This window comes from Harpia harpyja, chromosome 11 (genome assembly GCF_026419915.1).
Source record: "Harpia harpyja isolate bHarHar1 chromosome 11, bHarHar1 primary haplotype, whole genome shotgun sequence".
NCBI lineage: Eukaryota > Metazoa > Chordata > Aves > Accipitriformes > Accipitridae > Harpia > Harpia harpyja.
Genome location: NC_068950.1, coordinates 33,080,396 through 33,108,269, shown reverse-complemented (window position 1 = coordinate 33,108,269; position 27,874 = coordinate 33,080,396). Strand labels below are relative to the sequence as shown.

Here is a 27,874-nt window from a genome sequence, read left to right as displayed (position 1 = left end):
ACCATCTGCCTTGGAGGTCATTAATGCCAGATTCTAGTATTGTTCTTGTGCTCTGTTATTGCTAAAGTGCTGGCTGACGACAACTAATTCTGTTTATTGTACTTTCAGGAAGGTTTCTTGTGTCATTCATCCCAACATAGACTAATCTAGGTGTTCACTATTTAAGTTCTTACTTCATTAGATAACTAAGCTATTAAAGTCTGTGAGACAAATACTGTAAAATAATTTTGAAGGCTAACGTGAAGAAATTCAAATGTGTTTGCAGCCACAGAAAAGAAGCTAATAATATGAGGATTATATATAAATACACCCACAGATGCACGTGTGCGCACACAGACACTTATGTATGTACCCACACTGGTGGCTAATTATGTTGTCGATCATTTAATCAGCTTGACTCTTTTGGATCCTGCTCTACTTCTGGGTTGCAATGCCCATATAGGAATATCTGATGTGAAATTTGCCAATCCAAGGTGAAGAAAGAAACCCTTCTAGCTTGTCATGACATGCACCTAGTAATATTTCTGTTATGTGATTGTCTCATCTGTATTTCAAATTTCAAGATATTTTTCATTTAAAAAAAATAAAAGGTTTATAGTGTCTTTTCTCCCATCATTCTCTTGCTGTTTGCAGAACAACACTGATTGCAGTGTTGCGTAAATGCAGATGTCAAGCTTTCAGAGCTTTGTTTAGTGTATCTGCCATGTACTGTTGTATACGGATGGGTTAAAAGATGGGATTTTGGTCCGTGGATGAACACTGGGGGAGAGGTAGATAGCCGAGGAAAACGCAGTCAGCACAGAAAATGGATGGTTTGTTGCCTGTTGCCTGGAATGCTGACCATGGAGATAAGAGAGCTGAGCAATACTGGGGGAGGACGGGCGGCAGGCTGTTGCACAGCACAGCTGTGTGCATGATTGGTGCATGACTGCTGGATGATGACAATATGCCGCATGTACAAAGCTCATGAACCAATAGACAGGGTGGCTATGGCTTGTGCAGCGCGCCTGGCCAGCGAGCGCGTGCGTCATAGGCTCCCTATGTTACAATCGAGGCGTGTTTTGGCACCCGCTGGCCATGTGTGCCGAAACCTGTTCCTCTGCAAATGTATAAATACCGGGATTTTTCCGAAGAGCATCAGGCTGGTGTATGGCGAGGCCACCGTTGCCTCCGTGGGGACGCCCACGTAAAGCTGACACCTACCGATTGCTGGGCTGAGCTCGCAGCGCAAGACGGCACAAGAATGTACGGATGGTCCATCTTCCTCACAGTCCTCAGGTTGGTATGTTAATTTGCTTTACAAGATACCCTTAGCATAACGCACATCTGTAGTTAATAAATGCTTGCTTTTTCCCCTTATAGTCAGTGTGTGTGTGTGTGTGTTCGCCTTCTTGGGAATCCTCGAAACCACCCTAAAACAACTGTGTTGCACCGCATAGCTATAGCAGCCTGTTCAGTCTCTGGTCAGGAGTCCCTGCACTGTGTCCCAAGTATTTTATAGCAGATCAAAAACCTATTATGATGCCACTTCATTTTTACTTTGCAATTATTTTCCTGGTTCTTTCCAGATGACAGATGGGATTTTAACTGTGATTTTGTTACAGTTTCTTTCTTGTTCTCTTAAATCCATGTGAAAAATTTTATTTTGCGTGATGCTGAGACTTGTGAGGCTGCTTGTTTTCGAAAGTGGACAAGGAGACACCAATGTTACCCAGCAGTGTTGGCTGATAAGAGTCTACTAGAACTGAGAATAACTGACACTTAGGCCAGTATAATTTTTTTTTCTTTGTAATTTACACTGTCGCAGTGTTTTAACAATTGTGCCAGCATTTATCCTGGTTGGATGACTTTGCTTCCTTCTCTTGCATGACGCTGGGGAAGTCTTTGTAGGTATTGCATCACATTCTCTCACGCCTTCGTGTCTATATTGCATCCAATTTTCTATCTGTCTGCTAAGGTCCTGTCTTGGTCCTAATCTGAGCAGTAAATATATTTTGCTGGCTTGCACTGTGTGCTCTTCTCTTACATGTAAAATGTCATCTATTGAATTATTGTGCAATTCCTTTATATGGCACTCTTGCTCCCCTTGTCACCTGTAGCTCAGGTGACCCTATACACAGAACACTTTCCATTATCACAGTTCTCCATAATTCCCACAAGTGCTACCCTGCACTTAGGTTTCCTTCCTATTCTACATTGCATTTGCTATCAATTTTTTTCCTCTTCATTTTTGTTCTCTCTATGGTTTGTTATATTTAGTAAATTAATTCTCTGCTCTATTTATGCTCTTCACTTGGGTTGTGAGCTTTGAGCTTTGCTTATTTCTTGATTAAAAACTTTTTTGATCATTCTAAGGATTCATGGCATTTTAAGCAAATCTAAACAGTCACTGTCCTGTCCCTGCAGCCTTTATTCTATGTTCCTGCCTTCCCCTTACACGTGCATATGTGCACACACACACGCTTTTTCCTTCACTAGCAGTAGCACTCATGCAACCAGGTGCCAGCTCCTGGAGTTGATTTTGCTGAAAATTAATCCTGAAGAGGAAAGAGTTTAGATTAGTTCAAGCTGTAACCGAGCCACAGTTTGATTGTCCCAATAAAAACCTGTAATGAAGTTGGTTCATCTTGTATGTATGGGAAGACAGTTTCATGGAGTTTGCCAGTCTACTGTCTCTGTGACTGAAGAGAGCTGTTTACAGTAAATACAACTTTTGGATAGATATTTCTTGGTTTTTTACATAGATCTTCCTGTTCTCCTGTTCAAATGTACCAAACCTGGTACATGGTGCAGCTGTTTTTTCTTGTATCTTTCCTTTCTACAGTTCTGTGTTTACATTAACCTCCAAGGGTTTTCCAGCACATTTTCCTGTGCCCACGGGCCTGGAACAGGACTCTAATCCATACGTGTTGTTCTCAATTAAAAAACAAGCTCTCCGTTTCTGATTTTGCCTGCATGCAGGAACAGTTCCCTTCTGACACTTTTTGAAAACAGAGGAGAGTTTGCACCTTCACTGCTTACCTTGTGCCATTGCTCCCCCCAAGCACTGTACAGCAGCAGAGCTCTGTGTTTCACCACTGAGGTTACCCAACAGGATGGTACAACATGAATGCTATGCAAACAGCTGAGCAGACAGCAGCTATTTCTGCTCTTATTGATGGCATTACCTGAGTTTAGGAGTCCTCCCTGTACTAGAAGTGTATTAAGTGTCTCCCATTGTGAAGGTGTCTGCCAGAACAGAGGCAACAGTTCTACTACTCTCTGGGAGAGCTGGCAGCTATGCGTCAGTTATCCCAGCCTAGGACATGCCTAGATCCCAGAGCAGGCTACAACCAGCTTGATGTTGTAGAGGAAGAGGATGAGTAGGGCAGTTCTTTACTTTCACTGTTCATCTTTGCAGTCCTTGGTGTAATGACAAGTAGAGATGGCTTGGATCAGCAGGATGTTTTCCCAGGTGGTTTTTGTTTTTAAAAATACCCCTATCTTTCTTTAAAATTAATGGTTTTATTTATAATTAATATTGGTAGTACTATGTGCAAGAAACAGGAAACAAGGATCCTGTTATGCCTGGGTATCAAGGATAATCCCCAAAAATATTGTTGCATGGAAACTGAAGTACACTGAGGCTAAAGCAGAATGACCTTTTAATGGGGGTATTTGCTGCTGAAGACAAGCGGCTCTCCTGATGATAATATAATTAAGAGCTTTTTGTAGTAACCAACCCTGCCAACTATGTACTTAGTAAAACTACTGGCCCTTACACAAAGTATACTCCAGTGTCTGTGAAAGTAGTTGCCACCATTGCTTGAATTGCTTCATGATGCTGTGCAGGTAACTAGTTTGCACCCCAGTCAGTACTGCTTTTCAGCTGTGTCTTGAACAGTCAGTCACAAGTAACAGGCAACAGCACAGGTTTGGCATAGAAGACGGTTAAGTAACTTATGAGAGAATTCTGCTCTAGCAGTGCTAACTGCTAGGTTCATTTGTCGTTTACCTCACTAAAAATGCATGTACTTACTGTGAAAGGGGTGGGTGATGTGACCGCCTGGTGGGGCTGATTTTTTTTAATGTGTAGATAATTTGTCTGTGCTTTCAGAATCAAATGTTCCAATACTGACACACAAATGTTGCTATATAAACCTGAGCTCTAAGAGATCTTTTTTGTGATTTCATCACGTGCAGTATAATCAGCTGCTAAGTTTGCTGTCCTATGTTCCTAAACTGTTTGAGAGCAGATCCTGAGTTCTGTGAGTAGTCGCTTCACTTTATAACACATTTAGCAACTTCCTGAGCAGCTCTTGGTGTTTTCTTTCTCAGTGGAATTAATCATAGTAGTGTTTACTTGCATTTCAGCCACAATTAGGAATCTTTCTGACTAATCTTGGAATAGGTGAATTTAGACTGTTCCTGTAAATAGATTCATGTTTTGTTTGAGAATATTTTTCCAGTGATTCTCACACATTACTGAAAATTCTTGCATGGTTTTAGAAGCAAACTGTAAATGTGTGCTAAACACTTGAGCAAAGGCCTCCTGGAAATAGAAAATAAATGAATATAGAAAAGATTTAAAGCTTTAAGTTTCCATCTGTGTCATGGTGAGATCTGGGTGTTAACAACCTTGTTTCTTGGTCTTCTCCCTCTCAGGTTCTTCCTCTCAGACTTGCAGAGTCCTGATCTAGTTTCATTTTGCCTCTTGAAAGTTTCTTCGCTATTTTTGTGAGCTGTAGCATGCAAACAGTAAAGCAGAAATGTTGGCTTTCGGAGATTTTTTTTTCTTGCTTTCCAGCTGAAATAATTTCCTCTGAGAAGCCATCTCCCAGTGCTGTATTAAAATTACTATTTTCCAGCACTTACTTATTTACCTGAGTACATTCATATGATACTACATGGGAAATCTCCAGTGCTATTCTAGCGTGGCTGTGGTCAGCCATCCTTGCTGCTGGTTTAGCGAGAGGGAAGTACAGATGAAGGAGAGCAGGAGTGGAGGGGGGAAGAATCCCACATCTCTCTCTGCAGCTATTCTCAAGGAGAGACAGAATAGCATGATAAAACTCCAAAAGTTTTGTTCAAAGCAAAGGAGAGCTACTGTCTGAAATGTATTCAAAGCTAAATTCTCCTGCTCCTCCAGTGAACTTATTTTGTGTAACAGTATTTGTATTGACTGTGCATAAGAAAAGTTTCAAGCAATGCAAATAATGGCTACCTTCTGAAACCCAGATAGAAATAAACTGGGCACACTGTAGAAATGTAAATGTCACTAAAATCAAGTGGGTTTAAGATACTGTTTTGAAAATTCACAAATTTGCTCTCACTTGCCCAGGGTTTATGTTTGGGAGGCTATGTTAAAGGAAGAGAATTTCACTTTAGAAAAAGAGTTTCCATTTCTCTTCGTGAAAACAGAATTAAACACAAATCTGTCAGCTCTTTACCCAGCCCTGATGCCAGTCTATTTAACTATGCCAGTCAGTGGCCTTGTGCCTTTACCTTTCTAATACGGAGCTGCTGTCCCCTTAGAGGAATTGCTGATGCTTCACTTTGTGGGGATTTAAAAATAGTAACTAGGGGAAGGAAGTTAGGAAGGAAATACTCTCAAAGTTGCAATAGGGGTACCTTCCTGTCTGACCTCAGTTTTTCTGTATTCCCCACCCTCCCGCCCCGTATTATCCCAAGACCCTTAGTCCTGACTGAAAGCTTATTAATATTACAGCCCTTAGACTATAGCAACAACAGCAGCGGCATGGTTCACAGAAGGGAAGTGTGACTGCAAAGCCTGATGTCCTTCTTGATTTTTCCAAAAAGGGAACCCTTTACTGGTTGCTGTTATATTAGACTAAGATTTTTACAGGACAGCAGCAATGTGGAGTCCTCTTTATTCTTATCAGAAGGTAGATAAATGTTAACTTGTAACGGAAATTGTCCAAGAATACAAAGGATATGACAGAGCTGTGACTTAAAAATCTGTCCTTCCTGGCATTTCTGAACCAGTTGCCTCTCAATTGTTCATGACCTTACCTAACAGTCAGGTTGATATCTTCTAAGGAAAACTCTCTAAGCATTGTGATTTATACCAAGAAGGATGTAAATATGGTCCTGGGCAAAGTCCAGTGGATCTAGCCATTTCTCCTGTGGCATCCACTTATGGAATGATACTGCATTAAGGGAATTAAAGGATAGGATTAGTCCAATATAATTAAATCTCCCTCTACCCCCAACTCCAAAATTATGCACCTCTACTTTAAGAGCCTTTAACTGCAAAAGATAACTTTATTTCAGATTAATAAAATGGAGGAACTCTGTGTTTGCAGATAGGTGTTGCATTTAGTCTCTCAAAAATCTAGGCTGTCCATGTACTCTGACAATTTCTGGTGTTAGCAGAAATCCTGCTTGCATGTGGACTCCAGCATTTAAATTTAACCAGTTCTTAAAAATCCTTAATTTACCTTGTACTGACAACTCCTTGCTTCCATGACTGCTATACAAAATGTCTGAATGGGCACGAAGTCAATCTTAGCTCCTAGTATGTATTTTTTTCAGTCCATGAAATCTGGTTCTGCAGTTTCTCCAAATGCTGTTGTAAATTATATTAAAATAGAAAGCCAGACACAGTAAGTTTATTTCCAACTATAAAGCATTTTCTTTATCATGTACTGCAGCATTTTAAAGAGACAACTGAGCTATGGGAAGACTTCTGTCACATCTTGATAAGGAAAATCCTAGAAGGCTTTGAAAATAATAAAAATGTTTTAAAACTGTATTATGGTGTGCATGATAAATCACAGGCTATTTTTAACTTTGATACTTCATGGTGGATTAACAGAAATACTGTAGTTTTATTGAGATTAAAACTAATTCTAGCATTAAATCTCTGGGGGAAAAAGAAATGAGGAGTGTTATCCACCTGAGGATGATTAAAATTATTTTCTTTCCAAAATGTTTTCTATTTAAAATATGTCTCTTTATACTTATTTTATTCCCTCCTTGGTGTTCACTTACAACATTACTTGCACTTTTGTTGCAAAAGAATCAGGGTATTATGTGATTTGCAAACACTAATGGCTATGCTATCAATAATATGAACAGACAGAAAAATGATATGCTGATAATCATCTTGAAAATACAGGGACAGGAAAGCTGTTTACTTGTCTTGCACATTAATGTTAAAAATCTGCATTACGAACACATTTCACTTAGATGTTCCCAAATGTTTTTGGCTTCAAGTTCTGATTCCTTTGCTACTGGGACATAGGCTATGACTATAGGGCAATATTAATAAGTATGTACTGAAACTGCTGAGAATATTTTTACAGAGGTCTTTAAATTGTAGTGAGGGAGGAATGACAGTTACGTAGGTTTGTTAAATGATTGTGTGATTGAAGACACGGTAAATTTCTTGTAGAGATATACAACTTACTTCCAGTGAAAACTTTGCAAATTGAATTATCTTTGCAAAACCTGGTATTTTACACCAAAGGCCACTGAGTCAATAAAGTCCCTCACTGGCTTAGAGTGATGTATGGCAGGATTAAATTAGTCAAAAAAAATTGCTTTTTAAAAATAGCCAGACCACCAAATCTTTGTGTTTTACCACTATAATGGATGTATGCATGTTCTACTTTCAGTCTGGGGAAATTGTTAACTGAGGACTTAATGCCTTTTTGAAAATTCTAAAATGACTTTTAACAAAACATCAGGATCACCGGAAGTCATAAATCACAAAATTAACAAACACACGACTTTTCTAATTGTCCAGGGACCATTGTATGGACTTTATTTGGACCATTAAATGGACTTACTCTGAGGCATCTTGTTTCTTAAGTTATTTGGACTCTTAAAATAATGTGGTAGTTTTAGTTTTGGGTTTTTTTCTTCTCAAAGTTAGCATAACAATGACATATATTCTTTCTGGAGCTTCTAATTGAGACAGGATACATGGATAGTGACGACTTAAATTATATCCTGTTAAATGGCAGAGTTGGTAGATTCAGCAGTCAGTATTAACTAGATTGGGGTTTGTCACAGGATAGGATCTTGCCTTTCGTTGCTACTACCACGTATCAGGGAAAGGTTGTGTCTTGTACTCTAGGTCTAGAAGTGACTGCTTTTGTGTGCGTTGTTGATTTCTGAGGAGTGGTGTCTTAGATGCTCCTGGAAGCTAGAAAACTTTACTGGCAACCCTGTTGAGTGCCACTGTAATGGCAGCAGATAGAATTTGTGCCTCCGATTTCTGGGATACTAAAATAAAAATGGTATTAAATAACAAACCTAGGCATTCAAAAGTTTCAAATGCCAAGCTGATCACCTCTGCAGTTGTAATTTGGTCAAATTATCTCCTAAACATTATGCATAGTTTGAAATAACATGATCAATAACATGGTTTTTGTTCTAATTCTCCTGACTTGTTTAGGTGCACAGGTTGGCCAGATGCATGTGGAGAGCACCCATTTAATTAAGATTCTGCTTGCTCTTCCTTGCCCGAGTGTGGCCCTGTGCCACAAGTTACTTCATGACAGTGAAAGCATTTCCTGAAGACAGGATGCCTAATTTCCTAATGGACACTCTTATGCCATTCACTGTAATATGACATATCCACATTAAAAATTATTACTGTTTTATAGGAAAGAAAGTGTGTCACAGAAAATATGGTTAAAGTACCCATTAATGTTGCTGTCCAATATAGCGTGCTTAAGATACCTTTTTTCAGAGTACTTAGCATTATGTATCAATTAATATGCTCAAAATATAACTCCTATTACCTTCAGTAGCAGCTGCACGTACCCAGTGCATTGGTGAATAAGCCCTTATGGTTTCAAATTGGCAGCTCAGAAAATGAGAGAAAATAATACTAGTGCCTAGCTATTAATTCAGAGAGCATTGCAGAGGATTTCTGTTAAAGTCAAGTTCAGAATCCACCTCTTCACAGCTGCTTTCAATGATTTAAATAATCAGACTATTTCTGTGATTTTTTTCCTTAAACCCATTTCTTATTTACTATATAATTTTTAATTTTTTCCAGTAAGTGAAGCAGTGATCCTGTAGGAAACAGCATATTCACCTAATGCTGATTCACTCTCATCTTATGCAAGTTCCATCTTCTGAACTAGAAAAGGGGGGGGGCCCAAATCAAAAACCAACCAAAAAACCCCTGAAAAACAAACACCCCCCCCCCCCCCCCAACAAATCACCTTCCTTTGGGGAAAGAACTGTGTGATCATGTCATTTAAAAATTCTGAGATCTGTATACCCAGGCTGAATTCATGTATGTCTTTATTCTTGTGTTTAATTCAACAACTTTAATTGCATGTTTTCAATAATATCATTTCTGTGTAATTCAATTTTTGTGTTTGGAACCCTAAACCTTTAAAGTCAGGGTTGCTGATTGTTCCAATAAGGCAATATCCAAAAGTTCTCTAACTCATTAAGCACCTGAAATCCCCTTATAACTGTATCTCGTTAGCTTCTAGTTCAGTATTACATAGCAGTGTAGAAAACTGTCAGAGGCAAGCTTGTTGTCAGTTATAAACTTGTAACATTGTCTCCGTTAATTAAAAGCATTGCATGGGATATATTTTATTAAAAGTCTGGTCTGATAGCTGTCAGATGTTTTGGAAGATAGGAAGGCCTTTTTCTTGAGAATATATGTTTATAGTTAGAGATAGACTCTTCAAAGTACAGCAAAGTTTTGCTACTGGCAATTTTAATGAGTGAAAGTAGCTTTAATAACAAGGTAGATATTTTCTTCTCATTAGATCCAGTGGAGCAAAGTCTGTTGATGTTAGGACACAGCATGATGGCTGGCTAGTGCCTCTAAAGGCTTCAAGAAGAGTGTGGATTTAATAGGGGAGTAGGGTATCAGTTTATTTGGATTCACAGGAGTCAAGCTCATGACTTAAGATCTGTAAGCAGCTTTTACTGTTTGTTTCTCAAGCTGTGACTAGGTAAGATTTTAAATATGCCAAGAAGGGAATTTCATTAAGAGAATTTTAATGGAAGCAGTAGAATTGGATTTCAGTGTGTTAGTTTGATTGGTTTCTTAACTCAGGAATCAAGTATAGGATGAGGCTTAAAAACAGGAATATGTGGGTTCCAGTGACTTTCTGACCATCTCAGTAAATCTCTCCATATGACACTGCTGTTAACAAGAAAATGTTGCTTAGTTTTCTGGTATATAATCATATTTTTTGCTGCATGTCTAAACATTGGGGCTGTAACTGAATAAAATATATCCAAGACAGAAAAAAAATCTTTGAAACACTTTTGTGTTCCTAAAATTACTGTCATCGTGTTACAGATCCATTTATAGCATGCTAAAATAATGCTAATTCATAATACTCAATGAAACAAGACCACAAGTTGTACTTGGTGCTAGTTTATATCCTGTGCATGCTGCTAGCTTTGCTAGAGCCGGTGCAGGTGATAAATTGTTGCAGAATTGGACCCATTTCTGATTACATTTGTCTGTTTTTCTGTTGAAAGCCTGTAACTACAAAGAACTCTAAAACCAGAGACCAAGATGAGAAAAAAATCCTTTGACTGCTTTTGTCTTGCCCTTGTGCTGGTTTTAATTGGAAATAGAAAGTTCTGGACCATATGTTAAAGAATTTTCAGTCATGGGTTTCTCTAGGTTTGCTTTATTAACAGCTCAGGGTTGGGCCATCACCTCAGTGAGTGGCCAAGGATAACTCAAAAACGCCTTCTATATATACGATTTTACAAAACATTATGCAATTGATGTTTTGTCAAAAGAAGTTCTTGGTGTTCTTGGTATTTTTCCATGAACTCTCAGTTCTCTATTCTCCAGTGGTTTCAAAAGTCCAATACATTTTCCTGTCTTAACTGATTCTTATCGTCTTGTCTTGGTTCTTCTGAAGTTAGTGGTCATAGGCAGAAGGTCTCCGGTCACCACAGTCACTTATCTTCTTACACATCAAAGATCACCTTTGAATTTCTGAGAATGACTCAGGTTGTTCTTCTATTAATTCATACTTAGCCTATGTCTAGTCTAAAAAAGCTAACCTTTCTGATATTGCTTACTCTAAAGTTAATCACTTTCTCTTATCTATTCTTATGTCTTAGGGTAAGGCCTAGTTCCCTTTACACCATAGGCCAAATCTGCCTTCAGGATCTTATTTTTCTGGACCCCAGCCATGCGCGGCCTCGGTCCTGGACTGTCTCCTGGCTGTCATGCTGCTCCCTCTGTCTCTTAAGAAGATGTGGAGCAAAGAATCTGTTGTCCCTTGTGGCATGGCACATCCCTGGTGGCATGGCATGTTCCTCTGGCTTTCTATTCATGGCAGAGCAGAGCCTGTTGAGCAGTGGCTGCTGCTGTCCCCACTCAGAGCCCTGTTGCTGCCAGCCAGAGCAGGGGAAGACCTCCAAGAACCCTCAGAGGATGCTGACAGTGATGGGGTCTACACAGTGCCTAAAAAGATAATGTATGGGGCACTGGGTAGGCAGGGTGAGTGCCAAGGGCTGTCTTTCCCCTATTTTCCAGCCTGTGAGGTAGAGATGGGTTCCTGTTCTTCACAACCTCACCCTTCCCTGGCAAAAATAGGATTCGCAAGTTCCCATCTCATTCCCAGAATACAGATGGATTGATTTATTTACTTATTTTCCCTGGAGGACAAGTCTTCATTCAAGACCAAGACAGGGCTTTGGAATTCAGTTTTGTGATCATATGATGTGTAGCAGGATGTTGTTGAGCAAGGTGGCTCAGATCTGACAGTGCTGGGGCTGAGCCCCTCTAGATTAATGTTACACGGGAGTGGTCAAAAAAAAAGCCACCCCACCGCCCTGAACAAAATTAATTCACTCCTGCATTAAATAAATCTATCTTTACTGCCGTGCTTTTAAGGTTTTCCTTTCAAGTGCAACGAAACATTAGATAAAGCCTTGGGAAGGGATAGGGACAGGTTTTTGTTTGGTTGGGGGGGGGGGGGGGGGTTGGTTTGTTGTTGGTTTTTGTTTTTTTTTTTCCCTGAAAGACAGGCAGTTTGGATAATAACAGAGCTTAGCCCATAAAACCACTAGATGACTGGATCTTTGGAGAAAGCACAGCAGGGGACAGTCTGCTTCTGCAGTTCAGGAGAAGGTATTCTCCTAAGTTGAAATGCTGGATTTAAATTTTCTGTTCCAATTTAGGGCCTTCAATACCGTGATTGAAGTCATCGCTAGTTCCTTTTCCTAAGCTCCTTTTATGTGAACAGCTGTATTCTCCAACCTAAAATCTTGTTAGAGGACAAATTGACATGGATGTATCTAAGTGTGAAATAACATTAATGTTTTTGTGATATTAGAATTATGTTATAAAAATAGTGGGAGTGTAAGGCATTGATAATAGGAGCAAAGAATGTAAAAAGTTAATAGTGGAAAAACCAAATACATCCTTGGCTGAAGAACTTGCAAGAACTGCCTATCAACCAACCATATTCTCTAGTCAGCAACATTACCTTTAAATAACAGTGCATTTTCAAACACATCATTTAGTTTTTGAATGCCCTTCAGAATATTATTGGTGGGTTTTCTTCTCCTGGAGACTGAAGTAAGCTATATGTTTGTTTATCTTACTATTTTTATACAGGCAAAACAGCTGGTGGCATAAGTGGACACAGCACTCTTCAGAGTTGCTTAGTCTGTTTTAATTAGAGGAAAGCTGCCTGGGAAGAGGGACAGTGTTCTTCTCTGAGCACATTTTTTTGCTGCATTTTAAATTCCATTTGTTCTGTTAAAACAAATTTACAAATAACAGATATGACATACACTCTTTCATTAATATAAAATAGAACAATCTGTAGTTCAGTGTAAAATGATTACTGTTTAATAAGCAACTTTGAAAACAGAAACCTGAAGTTCTCAGATGTCATTTTATTTCCAATCCAAATTCAACATTCTGAAAAGATTACCAATTTGGGGGGTTTGCTTTGTTCTGCTTCCAGGAACTTCTACAGACCTTTGTGTTTTAATCTCTGAATATTCATGCATTTAAAAATATTGTGCGTTTTTTGTTTTCTTTTAGATCATAAATGTTTATTGACAACATTGTGTGCTTTTTATAAAAGCCATATACTACAGATACAGGCTAGACTATATCCTTTATATCCTATAGATATAAAATAGCACAGCATTTACCTTTTCAAAGATTTGTCTTGTGTTAGAGAATAAAGGGAAAATTTTTCCTAAAACTGTTAGGTCTGGCCAACACTTGATTTTTTTTTTTTTTTTTTTTAAGGTGATTTAGTTGAAAGAAAGTTGGGAGGCATGGATCTGAGTGTGTTTGTGTGTATTAGAAAGGGGCCAGGGCGGGGGAAACTCAAGAACGTGCACGGTCTGAAAGTGCTGTGTGGCTATGCTAAATTGTTACCATGACACTGAATAAAAGCGAGGTGATGAGCTGAATTTCTAATAGCATTAATGGTGCCAAGCAATCCTTGTCTCCAGCCAGTAAAACATGCAGAAGTATCCCACAACTAAACCCCCCCCCCCCTTTTTTTTTAATGCAGCATGGTTGTCCTGCAGCTAAATAAGGTAAGAGATGAATTGTGCTGAGAAGCAAGTTGGGTAGGGCAATATATACTTCCGATTGGGCTCTTTCACTAATGTGTATATGGCATGCTTGCTTTAAGCTGTAAGGATTTTTCTGAAAAATAAAGGTAGAATTCAGGCTGTATCATATGTCCCCATATGTTCTCCTCAGCTTCTGGACTCCAGACAGAGTGTAGCAGGAGTTCACTTCTGAAATGAAGCACACTAGCTTGATTTAGCCCTTTTTCTTACCTGAAAAGTCAGGCTCATGAAAAGGTTTAAATTAAAATTACATGTAACATTTGGATAAGCTGGTAAGATTTCCTGTTCAAATCATAGCCTGCTGTCTTTCTATCATCTCATCTTCTACCTCTGTCATGCCATTGGGCTGCTGAGTACCTTATATTGCTTACCTCTAATGGTGAGTTACATGAGGTAAGGAAAAATTGATACAGAAGGTTGGGAAGATGAGATGTCTGGATAACAGTGAAGCAGATCTGTTACTCCAGCACTGACTCAGGCTGTACCTGAAGGGTGAGAAATGCCATCTTGTGTCATCCCTGTCTGAAAAAACTTTGTAGTGGCAGCAACTGTAAAAACAGTTTCTTCGTTTTTCGCATTAGATGAGCCAGTGTCTGATTTCAGCAGTTAGTGAGATGATGATAGTTTTCAGACTTTCTCTAAGCATGCACTTCTGAAATACAGAGTATGGGACTAACAAATTAATGTTTAAGTCTGTTACCTATTTGTGAGGTTTTGGCTTTGAAGTTCTTATCATAGGTGAAAGTACAGCTTCATCAGCTACATGATGTCCATTCAGCTAACAAACCAATCGAGCGATATTCATGGCACAGCCTAGCCCAGCATAACTAGCCATACTGGCAGTACAGAGAAACTCTTACTTGAATGCTGGTATTGTGTAGCTGTTTTAATCTTTGCAAAAAAAGGTTTAATCAGCCTTCTCCACAAAGGATTGATTTATTATGACAGAATTCATTTTTAAGACCTAGAATTGAAAAGAGTTGCTGCCCAAAGAACCATATTTTCCCCAAGGTTGCATCTCCATAGGAATATATTGAAAGGGTTTGAACTAGATGGCAAATATGCAAGCTGTTTGTCCTCAGAACTAGAAGTAGTGACTTTGTGTGGCCTGTCACAATGACTTGGACTTGAAAGGCAGTTTCACACTGCCTTTGACATCCCTACCAGGCAACAACAACTGTGTTAATTTTGGATGGAAAGTTGCAGGCACAACTGAAATTTGCGTGAGCTATGTTTGACCTAAAGCTGATTTCAAGAGCATTTTAAGCTCAAGTAAAACACTTCATAAGGCTCATAGAAAAGATGCACTTACAATGTTTGTTTGCTTTTATAATTTGGTGGATGCATTTCTTCATGTAGTTTCTCTGAGGTAAAATTAGCTCAGCCTAAGGCTGGGCTTTCTGTTGCTGTTTATGGTGATCTCAGCTAGAGTCACACCTTCAGTTCTCGTCCCCAGGAGCAAATAAAGTAGAATCTCATATCCCTCCTTAAAGAAAAGTACGTATTTTTTCTGAAAGGCATGGGTTTAGGTTTTCTCTAAATTAAGTTCTGGAAGAAAAAATTTAAGCTTTGCTTGCATTTGCAGAGAATAAACACAGAGTTTCACATGGCTCGCTTACAAGCACCGGCAGAGCATTTTCTGAACCAACAGCTGCTGCTGCAGGGGTGCCTGTTGGCTGGGAATGGCCGACAGGAGCTGTGGGACCCTCTGCACACTGTGAGCAACCCATAGGCACTTAGAGCACGTCTAGTATTCCAGAAAATCTATTTGACTGTATTTCACTAAACTAAGAAAATTTAAAGGGGCTGTAGCTGCCTGTTGGACAATCTAAGAAATTACTTTTGTTATGCCCTTAAAAAGGTGTCATACAATATGAGGTGGTTGGATTGTGGTGAGTCACAGAGGGAGGGAGGGAACGATGGCTGTTGCTGGAGTCAAGTAACAATGTAGTATCTTTAAGATAAATGTCCATTTACAAAAAGTCTAAATGTTAAAGTCACCATATTTTGTCTGATGTGGTGTTTAGAATCAAAGCGTGTTAGAGAAATGCTTAAAACAAGACACCTACCCACATCTCTGCCTTTCCTTAAGGAATATCATTCACTGGAAATCGCTCAATGCTTTGGGCGTATTGAAATGGTTGGCCTTTTCAGGACAGTTTCTCTCCAAGTCTCATTCCTTTTGTTCTTTACAGAATTAGTAAGGCAGCAGGGGGAAAGGGGATGGAATATTTTTCATTTGTTTTGGATGGAAACTTTTCCCATGCCCACCACACAGATGGAAGGAACAGTTTCAGTCCCAGAAAAACTAGATGCTTGATTGCAGGAGAGAAAAATAGGCAATATTTTTTTTAATTGGGGGGGGAAAAAGAAAAATTGTGTATCTTATTCATTAAAAAACAGAGCTTTGTTACAGGACTCCTTATGAATAAATGAGGCATAAACTGCAATCCAGAATGAGGTAACACTGATTGGTGGTAGCTTCTAATAAAAAAAGACCATAGGTCCCTCCCTCGCAAGCTTCTTCCACTGATTCATTGTTTAGATATTTCCTTACGTTAGAAACATGAAGTTTTTTTCATTAGTCTCCCCAACACCACCACAATTTTCAGCTCAAGAGCTTTGGTTTTTGGCTGTAGTTCAGCAAAGAGGTGGATTTCCGGTGGTGAGAGGTGCTGAGGAGTTTGCAGGACCTGTGTAGAACTACGGTGCTCTGGAGGGGTGGTGCAAAGGCCAAACACAAATTGGTATCTTCTTTGGAAGTGGTCAGGAAAGCAGCCAAGGAGTGTGAGTTGGAGAAAGCCTCACTGGTCCCTTTCTGTTCTGTTCTTGGGGATGATTTGCCCCTGCACAGAAATGAGGACAGCTAATTCCTTTAGTTTCAACCTACTTACTGTCTCGACGGATTGCACCTGGATAGGAGAGGCTTGCCAGGCAGGCAACAGTATTGGTTATTAAATGTGCAGCATGGTACTAACCCCTTCTGGGTTCTACATATTAAGGAGCTCCGTGGTAAGCGGTTTTATAATATTAACTGGAGTGTATTGGCTGCATGTAAACAGGTACCCTGAGTTGCTGCAGAGAGGATGAAGACATCCACTACAAGGAATTTATTAAGGGAGAGGGAGAGCTTTGGTGTGTATTAAAGCAGCAGGAGCAAAGCAATGTAGCAAACAAGGAATAGAGGGAAGGTGCCAAGTACACAAAATGCAAAGGGTTCCAAGATGTAGTAATGACAAGTACTGGGAAAGTGTAAAAGGGGGAGAAAGAGACTGCAGAAGTGACAAACATGAAGTGAAACCTTTATAATGGATAAAGTATTATATGTAAGAGAAGAATTTGAATTTGATGAGATGATGTAAAGTGAAAGATTTCTTCAACAGCTGAATGTATTAATCTGTAGTTAATCCCACTGCAGGGTAGGAAAGTCCAAAGAAAGTTCAGAGACCCTTTATCAGACTTGCACAAATGAAAAAACCCAAACAAACCGACCCACACTTTCCATTCCCTGTGATGTATGCCAGCCCTTTACACAAAAAGACACGTGCAGCACAACGCAAGCACCTCTGGTAGGATATTTGTGTTGGCTGCTGATAATCATTATCTCTCATAGGGAAGTAGTTGCAGCCTTCAGACAAAGGGAAGCCTGCTGTACAATTAAAACGCTGAACATAAAACGATACTTCGCACTAACAAGCAACATAAGGATTTTTAGAGCCCAAATAATAGAGAGAGCTTGCACTTTTCTGACCAACTGGCAGCAACTGTCTCCTGAGAACATTTAGAGAGTTGCACAGGGATTCATTATAAACATGCAGCTTGATTTCCAACCATCTCAAAACATCTGCAAAGTATAGACTGCTGTTTGTACGTATAGTATTGCGCGAGAACGTCCTGGAGCTTACAAAAATGCATGCTGGAGCCATGAATCAAACTTGGTCATGTGACAGAGGGGAGGTACTGGGCTGGCTCCCAGCCAGTGGTAGGAGCTGATGGGTGGAACAAACGGGGCATAAAAAGACTAATATGACTAACGGATCCTGGATGCGTGGTACCCTTATTTGGATCTACAGGAATGTAGGCTCTAGCAGTTCTGCAGCTCTACCAGCCTTTTGCTTGACACTGGAACTGCTGCCCACAAAGTAGAATCCTGCTGCTCTGTGGTAGGAAGGATAGAGAAAGAACATGGCCTGCATTTTGAAGGTAAATCTCTATCTGTTGCTTGAATGCATTGTTAGGGAGCCCCTCGCTGCGCAGAGGCATGGATTTGGTATGGTCCTATTGCATCTTCGTTGTCTTTTTGAATACTGGCTTTGTTTGGCAAATGAATATGGAGAGATTCTGCAACGTACAGCTGTGCTCTGCTTCCCTCTGCCATTCTTTTCCTCTTTCCCTGCATTGTCAGAACTGCAAGCTAGCGGGAAGGGAGCTGTGTACGGAATAATAGGAGGGGGGTGAGGGGCTCTGGTTTGTCTCAGCTGACTTTGTCTGAGCTGAATTCCTTCAGGAGAAATAGCATTCGGGCAACAGACTTCCAGTACAAAGGACAAAACGGGGGAAGTTATTTTCTTTTTTCTGACCGTGCAGCATTTACTGCTTTTAAAGCAAAGGTTGCGGATGTACACAGCTGTCCCAGTTGCTCCTTAAGCATACACTCCCCTGCTGCATTTACCCAAGATCCACATGCTCCACACAATTATACTTAATATTTAATTGCATTTGCTAATTAAGCGACCTATTTGATAAAGGGTTTTTCCCCTTCATGCCAGCAAATATAAGTGTAAACTTACCATGTGATCATATGCTTTCTCCAGCCTGCTTTCCTCACCGAGATAAAAGTATTTGCAACCAGCATGTCATGGAGATGGAGGGAGCATCACTAGCACTAAGTATTGAATGAAAGGGGAGGAGGCGGAAGTGCAGTCAGTTGAGAACAACGAGCATTTGTTTCCTTGCAGTGTTGGCACTTGCAGGGAGTCACTCTCCTGTGCCTGGCTTGCAAGTGTTTTGTTTCAGATTTCATTTGTTATCTGCCTTGCTCCTTTCTGTGTATATTTTGAATACATTTGTACTCTGTTCCTTTTAGTAAATAAAACTGATCTGTGAATGCTTTGTTACTTTCAGTTTGATCTTCTAACAAAGGGTTGATTATCCCAGACTTTGGGATGGCCTCTCATAGCAGTTGCCTTCAGCATATCAGCAAAATGGATAAATTGCAAAGCTTCAAAACAGTCCCCAAATAATAAACATTCCTGCGTCTCCTTGAATCCAATTCTTAGAACTTTTTTTTTGTCTTCAACTTTAAAAACAACTTCTTATCTGGCTGTGCTGTTTTCCCCTTTCATTCATTCCCTACTAGTGGGTCTGTGGTACGTGGATGTTTTTGCAGTTTTCTTTTGTGAGCATGTAGGTTGTGGCAGTTTATATTAATAAATATGGCAAAGTCTGCCTCAAGTGCAGAAACTTCCCTGAACTAGCAGGTTCTGCTTGGAGATAGATGGTAACAAACTCCTTTAAGCAGACAGCACTGACACAATTGAGAGTTAAGTTGTGACTTGGGATGAGGAGATACGAGCTCCGTCAATGGAGCCTGGCTTCACAAAGATAAGCATGTGCACTCCTTTTTAAACACTCCCTGAATGACTTAGCTTGGATCTGCAAGTGATCCAGAAGACAGAATTTCCTTACTTTTTTTTGACTGTGTGGAGAGATCACATGCAAAATCTTCCCTCTAGCCCTAACAGTTAAATAAGAATATCCTTTTACAAGACAACTCCAGTGTTTCTCCCCCCCCCCCAGTTGTTTCCCCTGCCAGTCTGGTGACACAGCCTGCCACAAGCATGACTTCTGCAGGGCCTTCCTTTTAGAGTTTGAATTATGACACAATGAACAACTTCCCTTTGCCCAGGCTTGGAGCTCCATTTGGTTGTAATTCTGATGATTAAGTCAATAGAGAAATTGGTATTCCTTGACAGACGGCCTTCTGCCAGCTTAATTCTTAATCTTGTTAATACAGGCAGGTGCAACGATAAAAAGTGAAACAGATATGTGAAGATTAGCTTTGCCATAAGGCAGGCTGGACTTTCTCAGACAGACATCCCATAGGAGTAATTTAAATGTCTAGATCAAGATACTTAACGGTGTAGAAGTTTTTAATGGAATGCCTACAGGTACTCCTCAAGCTTTTACCTTAACTAGGAAATTCAGAATAATATGTATATTTTTATGTGACCCCAGGCTAATTCCTTCTTGAAAAATACAAACCTGTTAGCTACACTCCTCCTTTCTCTTAGGTTTGTCCTGACTGTCTCATTTATTCAGTCAGCAGCCTGTGTGAAAACGCTTGGAAAAAAAAAAAAAAAAAAAAAAAAAATCTGTGCTATAGGTATAGATTTCACCTAGGTGTTGGCACAGTGGATGGGAAGCCAGAACAATTGGGTGTCCTTGCCAGTTCAACCCTGAGTGCCTCTGTTCCTAGATTTTTAAATTCCACTCCCCCCGCAACTTCCACCCCCCACATATTGCAACTTGGGAAATGTTGAGTTCTGTATGCGTGAGAGTTTAACATAAATGAGATTGGATAGAGATGTCCGTAAAGTGCAAAGAATAGAAGTGGCTATTAATAATTAACTGGAGTTACTTACAGTGGTTAAGAGCATATTAGAAAAAGTGTATAACCTGTAGATACCAAGACCTCCTTTTACTATGATTACTGCATGAAATAATCTCTGTAGCCCTTGTAGAAAAGCTTGGGAAGATGATTCTTCCTAGGGTGCGTGCTGTCTCTGTGGTGTTTGTTGTGCACTCTCCCTAGGTAAGATTGGCAGGGCTGTCACTAGTCATGAAATTTTGGCTCCAGAAACTTTGCCTCCCAATCAGTAGTTGGATGTTCCCGTTAAAACAAGTAAAACTCTCTTCTTCTGAATTCTCTCTTCTGTTGAGGAAATGCAGAGAAAGAGGCAAGTTCTGAGATGCAGGATGTGCTGGGTTTTTTTTCCATCATGTCTTCAAAAATCGTGGCAGAATAGCTGAGTGAAATGTAGGCATTTCTTGGAAGGAAACAGCTGATCTTATGCTTGTTACTATGGTAGCTACATGCCACCTTGCTGATTACTAGATTAACAGAGTGATTACTATTTATGTCGTCACTGTTATGCCTAAAGATGTTGAACTCCCTAACTTCCACTATATCAGCCACTGACCCTTTAAAATGGTGACAGATGTTATTCAATAAATTACTTCAAAGAAACGCTAGTTTTTGCATAATTGAAAAATGATACTTCAATGTACCTGTTGCCTTACAATAAATACAACATGAACGATAATGATACTCTGTAAAATGTTGATATCCCGCACTGAGGACTGGACCACAATATTTTTAAAGCAAATAGAACAGGTAACTTAGTTCACACATGCTGCACTTTGCAGGGGGTTATGCCTTCCCCCATTTACAAACTCTTCTTTTTAAATGGAGGTTTTGAAGAAGATGATGGAGGTGAATTATGTTGTCATCATGGTACAATTTTAACTGTGCAGGCTTAATGTGGTAGAATTTAATAAAAAAATTCCATGTGTGATGGGCCCATACAGTGAGGACTAAGCATGAAATCTAGAAAAGTTTCCTTCTGTTTTGTGTGCTGTGTATTTACTGTGTGGTGAATGAAAGAGATTTCGTGTGGCTGTAGGCTGGACATGACCTTATACCAGCAGAGATCACAAGTGAGTTGAAACCTTCAGTGAAATTCTGTGGTCTAAATAGTATTTGTATACTGTGAGGCAATGTTCTTATTACCACAGCTGATTGTGGGTTCTTCTCTCAGAGTAAGCAGGTGGCCAACTAACATCCATAGCTTCTTTAATATTTTTTTTATCTAATTCAAAGATCAAAAGAACTGTTGTGCAAAATGTAACTTAGTAACAAACAAAACCCTTCAGCACAGGCTTGTAACAGTTTTCTGCAGGATGCTGTCAAAGTTGACTATACCTGTGTGTTCACCTATGATTGTTTTGCAAGTTTCCTCTCTGTGGTTATCTCAACTGGTTTAATTAAATCCACAGGTTGCATTTTCCCCTTAGTTCACATGGTAAACTATTTTTGGTAGGAATTTTCTTTGAGAGTTTTCTCTGAGTGTTCAATGGCCTGTGTCTGATTGGGGTCTTCAGATACTGCAGTAATACAGATAACATTACTATATGCAGGCATATGCTCCATCTGCACTTTTGAGACTAAAATAGCAAAGCTGGTCTCATTATATTAAATTTTCCACCCTGGCAAGTAGCCCTTCAGAGGGGAGAGGCAGAAAGTCTAAAGGGATCTGGTCCTGGTGTTTGGATGCTTGTAATTTTGGATATTTAGTTATTAATTTGATTTTTTTTTTTAACCCTTATGTACATGACGAAGACTGTAGATATTTCGTCCCAAGCTTCTACATCATCAGAAGCACATTCCTTGTTTCAGTTCTGCTCTGTTTTGCAGGGTAGGCTTTGTGTCTCACCATAATTCCATTTGCTGCTAGGGATTTACAGGATGCAGGGCCTTCCATAGAGATGACCTCTATATCCTGCTTGAACCCTGTCCAAGAAAATTCACATACTGCCTTGACTGTTAAATTGACTGCAGCAATGTTTATGGATGGCATCCATCCGTTTTCCTGTGCTGAGTATTGTACTTGGATCCTGTTTGATTCTCATGCTGTGCTCTATCCTCTGACATGACAAGACATGGAGAGCTCCTAGGGAAAGGAATAAAGGTGACCTCCCCTCCTCATGGGAGGATGCCCATCTGATGGGTCATTTCCCAGAAATGTCTAAATTTGCTGCAGGTTCACTGTAACGTGAGCTCTCTTCTCAGCCTGTCTTAACCTGATAATCAACAGTTTTGTGGGCTGCGGTATTTCTGTTGTGACCAGAATCATTCCTAGGAGTATGTGGTTATACCTCTAAGGATCGAAGGTGTAAATACACAAAGGTGACCCTTACGAGGTATGCACAAATGAGTTGGAAAGAACAGGTGGGTCCATCAAAGTGTTACAGAGAAGAATCAGGTTTTCTGAGGCAGTAACCAGGTTTCTTGTTGGATCACTCCATCCTTATTTGCTATGGCTGATTTTTCCCCTCCTCCTCCCCCCCGCCAAACAAAACTAGCAAAACTCCATAGTTAATGCTTTCTGATGCTCCTTCTACATTGGATGTTTCTATTTTAAATACATTTCTTAAAATTATTCTAACTGAAAGACTTCTCTTTTGTTGCTCTAAATTTTTTACCTCTAAATTGCTCCAAAGTGAATGAAGCTGCATTAATGAATCCAGCAACATGCAGGGCCAGGATTTGCTGTATCATGGTCCAGTGGTGCTTAATTACCTTGTAAGATCTTACGGAGTGTAGTACATGGAATTTTGTAATGTGTTTTTTATTATGTTGGCTTCTTGGAAATTTAAGGAATATTAAAATCTAAGAAGTATAAAACCACTTTTCATTCTTGCTTGCAATAATCTAATTTTGTGCAAGAAAAATTAAATTATTGATTGTAAATTTATTTTAGATTTTTAGTTTGACTTTCAGATGTTAAACTGATAATTTATTTTGTGGTTGTTATCCATGACACTTCCCCAATACTTTCTTCTGCCTATCAGTTGCTTTCCATCCATGGTCTGATTCGTAGCATAGAAGGCAGAAGTGTGTACATACATAACAAAGAAGAGCTGGAGGTGTATTTTATCTTGCTAGTATTTGTGACATCTCTGAGACCTCTCTCCAGGAACTAGGAAGACTTGATCTTTGTGGAAATCTGTAAACAAGGTAGGTAAAGGTGGTTTTATTTATTGGATGTATTCCCAAGAAATAAGGCAAAACTCTGCCTTGGGCCCTGTCATCTCTTAAAGCTGAGGGAGCAGTTGCCTTACTGTTCGCAGCATCAAATACTCATATGGGATGAATTTGCTATTCCTGTTGAGGAAAACCTGCATCTACTGTATTTTTGTGTGGTGGTTCTTGTAAATAACCCATATGCTGCTGAGATAAGAAAGACCACCACTTTTCCAGTGGGTTCATTGGTTTCTGCAGAATGGGAACCTGGACTAAAAAAGGACAATGTGTGATTGTAATGTATGTTGTGCTCCTGAGTCTGAGGACAGAATAAAACATGGCTGGATGAAGTGAGAATTGCTGTATGTCATCTCAGAAAATGTGAAATATTAAACTGAACATTCTCTGCACTCCTCCTGCCCCCTTCAAGAACACCCAATGTTTATGCAAATATTGCCTTTACACTCTTACAAATATGATTTTGATACTAGTGTCACAAGTTTTATCAAGTAAGATATACTGGTGCATTCATATGCTTTTCAGGAGCTGTACAGATATACTATTATTCTTTATTTTTTTAAAATCAGTCAACCAACTGAAATTGTTGTCAGTACAAAATTTATATAAATGGGGTTTGTATTTAAAATAATGACAGTTATTTTGCTTCTGATCATTTTAGCAGAAGCACCCGGAAAACATGATAATTCTTGGTTTATATATTCGAAATTGGATAAAATACCATGCTGGATATTCTTTTTCATCTTTACTATTGAGAAGAACAAAGGTGAGGCAGAAACTGAGATGGAAGGGTTTGGGAGATGAAATCTTCTAAGTGATGCCATTTAGGAGTAATGGCTGTGTTGTCTAAAGGCAGTCCTATTAAGCAGTTCTTGTATATCTGTATAGCATGTGTGGCATTTTAAAATTAACATGGGAGCACCACACTTCCTAATAATTGAATGAAGCAGTAGCTTCTTATGAAAGGTACATTTTGCAGCAATTTGCATTAACAATAGGCAGTGGAATGCTAGCCTAGGCAGGTAAGATGCAGGTGTGGAGCAGTTGGAAGTAATCAGAAAAACATGTTTCTTTCATGGGAATAGCAATTTGTACAGAAGAAATGCAAAATGAATTATTTATAGATCCTGTCTCTTCTAATGATGCATTACTTGCATGTTGGTTTGGTGTAGGATTAGGTATCTTCTGTCTCTTTCTAAAATTCTTTTCCTTAAAATTCTCTATATATAATCTCACTGCTAGCAAAAGTTTTCCCGGTCTTTGGCAAAGGGAATGCCCTCCTGAGCATGTAACAACATGAGATGTCATTCCATGCATTTTTGTGTTTTAATTCTAAATAGGAAAAGCCAGAAACCAAATAACAGTTTGTTTTTTTTTCTTGCAAGTTTCACAACCTTTTGTTAGTTTTTAGTTTCTTCCAAATCTATTGTTTACTCAGACTTGAACATAATTTTCTTCTTGGAATGATGGAATGATATCACATTTAAGAAATAACAATGTGTATTTATTAGCCCTTTAATATATGTTGGTATTATTACAAACCCATTGGGGCCAGTAGAACACCACCTGGTGTACTTTGAGTAATTATTATTATATTATTTTACATTAGATTATGAAATTATGTGCTTGTGGTTTATGTATGTACTCCTCTAAATTCCTACAATCTGGCCCTTCTTCATGAGTGGAAGTCACTTTATTTTTTGGATTAATCCAAAAAGCCTAGAAGGCTTTCATGTTTTAATGTGTTGTGTTCTGCTGTGGTATGCAGTTATATTAGAATAAATTTCCTATACAATTTTGTTCTGATCTGGCAGAGGAATAAAGATTTTAATTCCAGTTTACGTGTGTCCACACTGGGGCTTATGTGCTTATTAAAATTCATTATAGTTGTACTAAACTTCTCTAGCCCTCTCAGCCACGTGAATAAGTTATTTACAAGTTACTGCGTGTCAGCTGATCTATTGTAATTTTCCTGTGTTTGCATTTGACAGTGGCAAGGTAGTCAGGTAATAACTGTTAACAGAAGAGACCTTTCTATTAGTGCTTCTTATGTGGAGACAAAAAAAAAAAAGCCTTTGCATTTTAAAAAACGGAATGGAGAATGAGACTGACTCATTCTCTTGTGGGATCCTTGCGAGCTGTGGAATGTGTAATGTGGGGAAAAAAGTGGTTGAAGACACATCTTTTGTAATTGGGATATGGAAACTTTGCCAAAAGAAAAACTTTTGTAACTTTTTTTCTGTATGATTAATGAGAGAATTTCAGACAGCTGTCTGCATGTGTCTCTATCCCTCTTCCATCTTTTTTTCACTTCCTTCCACAGGGCATAAAAATATTTTTACAGAAAAATTAGTTTTACCCTACTAAATGTTTTTCTTGAGTAGGGAAATAGGAAAAGAGCCACTGAACATTCCAAACAAGATAAAAGAAATGGCATCTTTAGGAACACTTCTTGAGCTGTATCCTTACTTCAGTGTGCATGTTCTCTCAGCCAGCGCTAACTGCTGTGTACCTGTTATTGAGACCTGGCAGTCTCTCTGTGCAGTTCACAACTCTTACTATGAAATGCAATTCATACTATGTTTTTCCTTTGTGTTCGCTGCCACTTGCCGACTCGTATTTCATTAAACCTATTAAGGTATCTTAGTGGTTTTACCAGGTCACTTGAGATGAAACCAGAGAACCGAGGACCTTGAAATGCCATAGAAGCCTCCCCCATCTAACCACACTTCCTCTTGAGAATACTAAATACAGAGATTCGGTCTCCTTGTCTGTAACCGCTGCCTTAACCACGAGAACAGACCCAGATCCCAGAGCCAAATGCGTAATCCAAGAGCCAGATAGTCAACGTGTGGTCGCTGTCAAAGGGAGCAGCGCTGCTCACCCCTTCCTCAGCATAGCTCTGGCTTTAGACTGGCACCCCTGATGAGCCGCCTACAGCTACTCACTTTCCTCTCTGTTGTGCCAGCATAGCTGTATGTGGGGCTGTGGAAACATAAGCAGAAAATGGAACTGGATTAGAATAACTCTTTTTGCTTTCCAGAGGGTTATTTTTAAGATTACTTAGTTTCCTGAGTTTGCAGAGATTACATTGGGCCCAGCTGAGGCAGTGGTGCAAGCATGAGAGAGTAGCCTACAAGGGGTCAGCAAATCTTTGTGTGGGTACTACTACCAAAAAACTTCCTACAGTAGTAGCTCATGCCGTTACTTGTCTGCCCTTCAGTAGGAGACTGCTTGCCAATGCATAGCCTGGATCTAGCCACTGTTTAAATGGGAAGAGAAGCTATATGGGAAGTTTTGTAGCAGAAATGCAGCTTTGTTATGTGCATGCCCCGCTGCCCTGAGTTGGAGAGGCGGCAAGTCCCCTTGTCCAGTCTGATAACTTGGTGCCTTCTGTGCACTGAAATATGGTTTTAGTGTACTTAGAATGGAAAAAAGGAGTTGTTCCCTACTTCATTTAGTCTTAATGGAGATCATTGTTTGTCCTGGACTTGTAGATATCTCTATAACCTTTTCCAGCTATCAGCTGAGCTGGCTGCGTGCTATCTAGCTTTGCTACCTTTGAACAATGCTCCTGGGCCATCTCCCTGTCTGTATATGCCACCACCTTCTCACCTGCAGTCCTGCACAAACTCCAGGTACCACAAAATATTTGCATTGCTTAACTTACACATTTGACTGTAGGTAAGTCTGAATTATTAAGGAAGCAGTAGTGTATTCTAATAGCACTAATGCTATAGTTTTAGATAGTAATTGTACTCAAACAGCCTAATAGACAGTTAGTGACCATGTCTGTGGATTTATGCTTTTAGGCCCTTTATTTCTTCAGATGTGGTCTCTTATTCAGCATATGAGTGTATATATATCTATATCCCTAAAATGTTTTTGGTTCTTTTCTGCTTCCTATTTCTGCAGATCATAGATTTTATTTCTATCACTGTGTCCTACAGCTGATTTTTTTTAACTAAAAGAATGATTACCCATAACTGTATCAGAGATCTTGAAGGAGCCTTTCGAAGTCCACTCTACTTCAGTTTCTTGTATAATGTGGTGTCCTAGTTTCAGCTGGGATAGAGTTAACTGTCTTCCTAGTAGCTGGTACGGTGCTATGTTTTGAGTTCAGTATGCGAAGAATGTTGATAACACTGATGTTTTCAGTTGTTGCTCAGTAGTGTTTAGACTAGTCAAGGATTTTTCAGCTTCTCATGCCCAGCCAGCGAGAAAGCTGGAGGGGCACAAGAAGTTGGCACAGGACACAGCCAGGGCACCTGACCCAAACTGGTCAACAGGGTATTCCATACCATGCGACATCACATCTAGTATAGGAACTGGGAAGTGGGGGCAGGAAATCGCTGCTCAGGGGACTAGCTGGGTGTCGGTCGGCGGGTGGTGAGCAATTACACTGCGCATCATTTGTACATTCCAATCCTTTCATTATTGCTGTTGTCATTTTATTAGTGTTATCATTATCATTATTAGTTTCTTCTTTTC

At 39.5% G+C, this 27,874-nt stretch overlaps 2 protein-coding genes across 2 annotated transcripts in view; one reads left to right on the top strand and one right to left on the bottom strand.

Annotated features, from left to right (window-relative positions):
* CFAP144 (cilia and flagella associated protein 144) overlaps positions 1–18,469 on the bottom strand; it is a 51,544-nt gene extending 33,075 nt beyond the window's left edge. The window contains exon 1 of the mRNA XM_052800405.1: positions 18,351–18,469. Coding sequence (XP_052656365.1) covers positions 18,351–18,353 — 3 coding nt within the window. The 5' untranslated portion in view covers positions 18,354–18,469. The remainder of the gene's footprint in view (positions 1–18,350) is intronic.
* Positions 17,403–27,874, top strand: part of ST6GALNAC3 (ST6 N-acetylgalactosaminide alpha-2,6-sialyltransferase 3) — a 232,725-nt gene continuing 222,253 nt past the window's right edge. Inside the window, exon 1 of the mRNA XM_052800401.1 lies at positions 17,403–17,763. Coding sequence (XP_052656361.1) covers positions 17,746–17,763 — 18 coding nt within the window. The 5' untranslated portion in view covers positions 17,403–17,745. The remainder of the gene's footprint in view (positions 17,764–27,874) is intronic.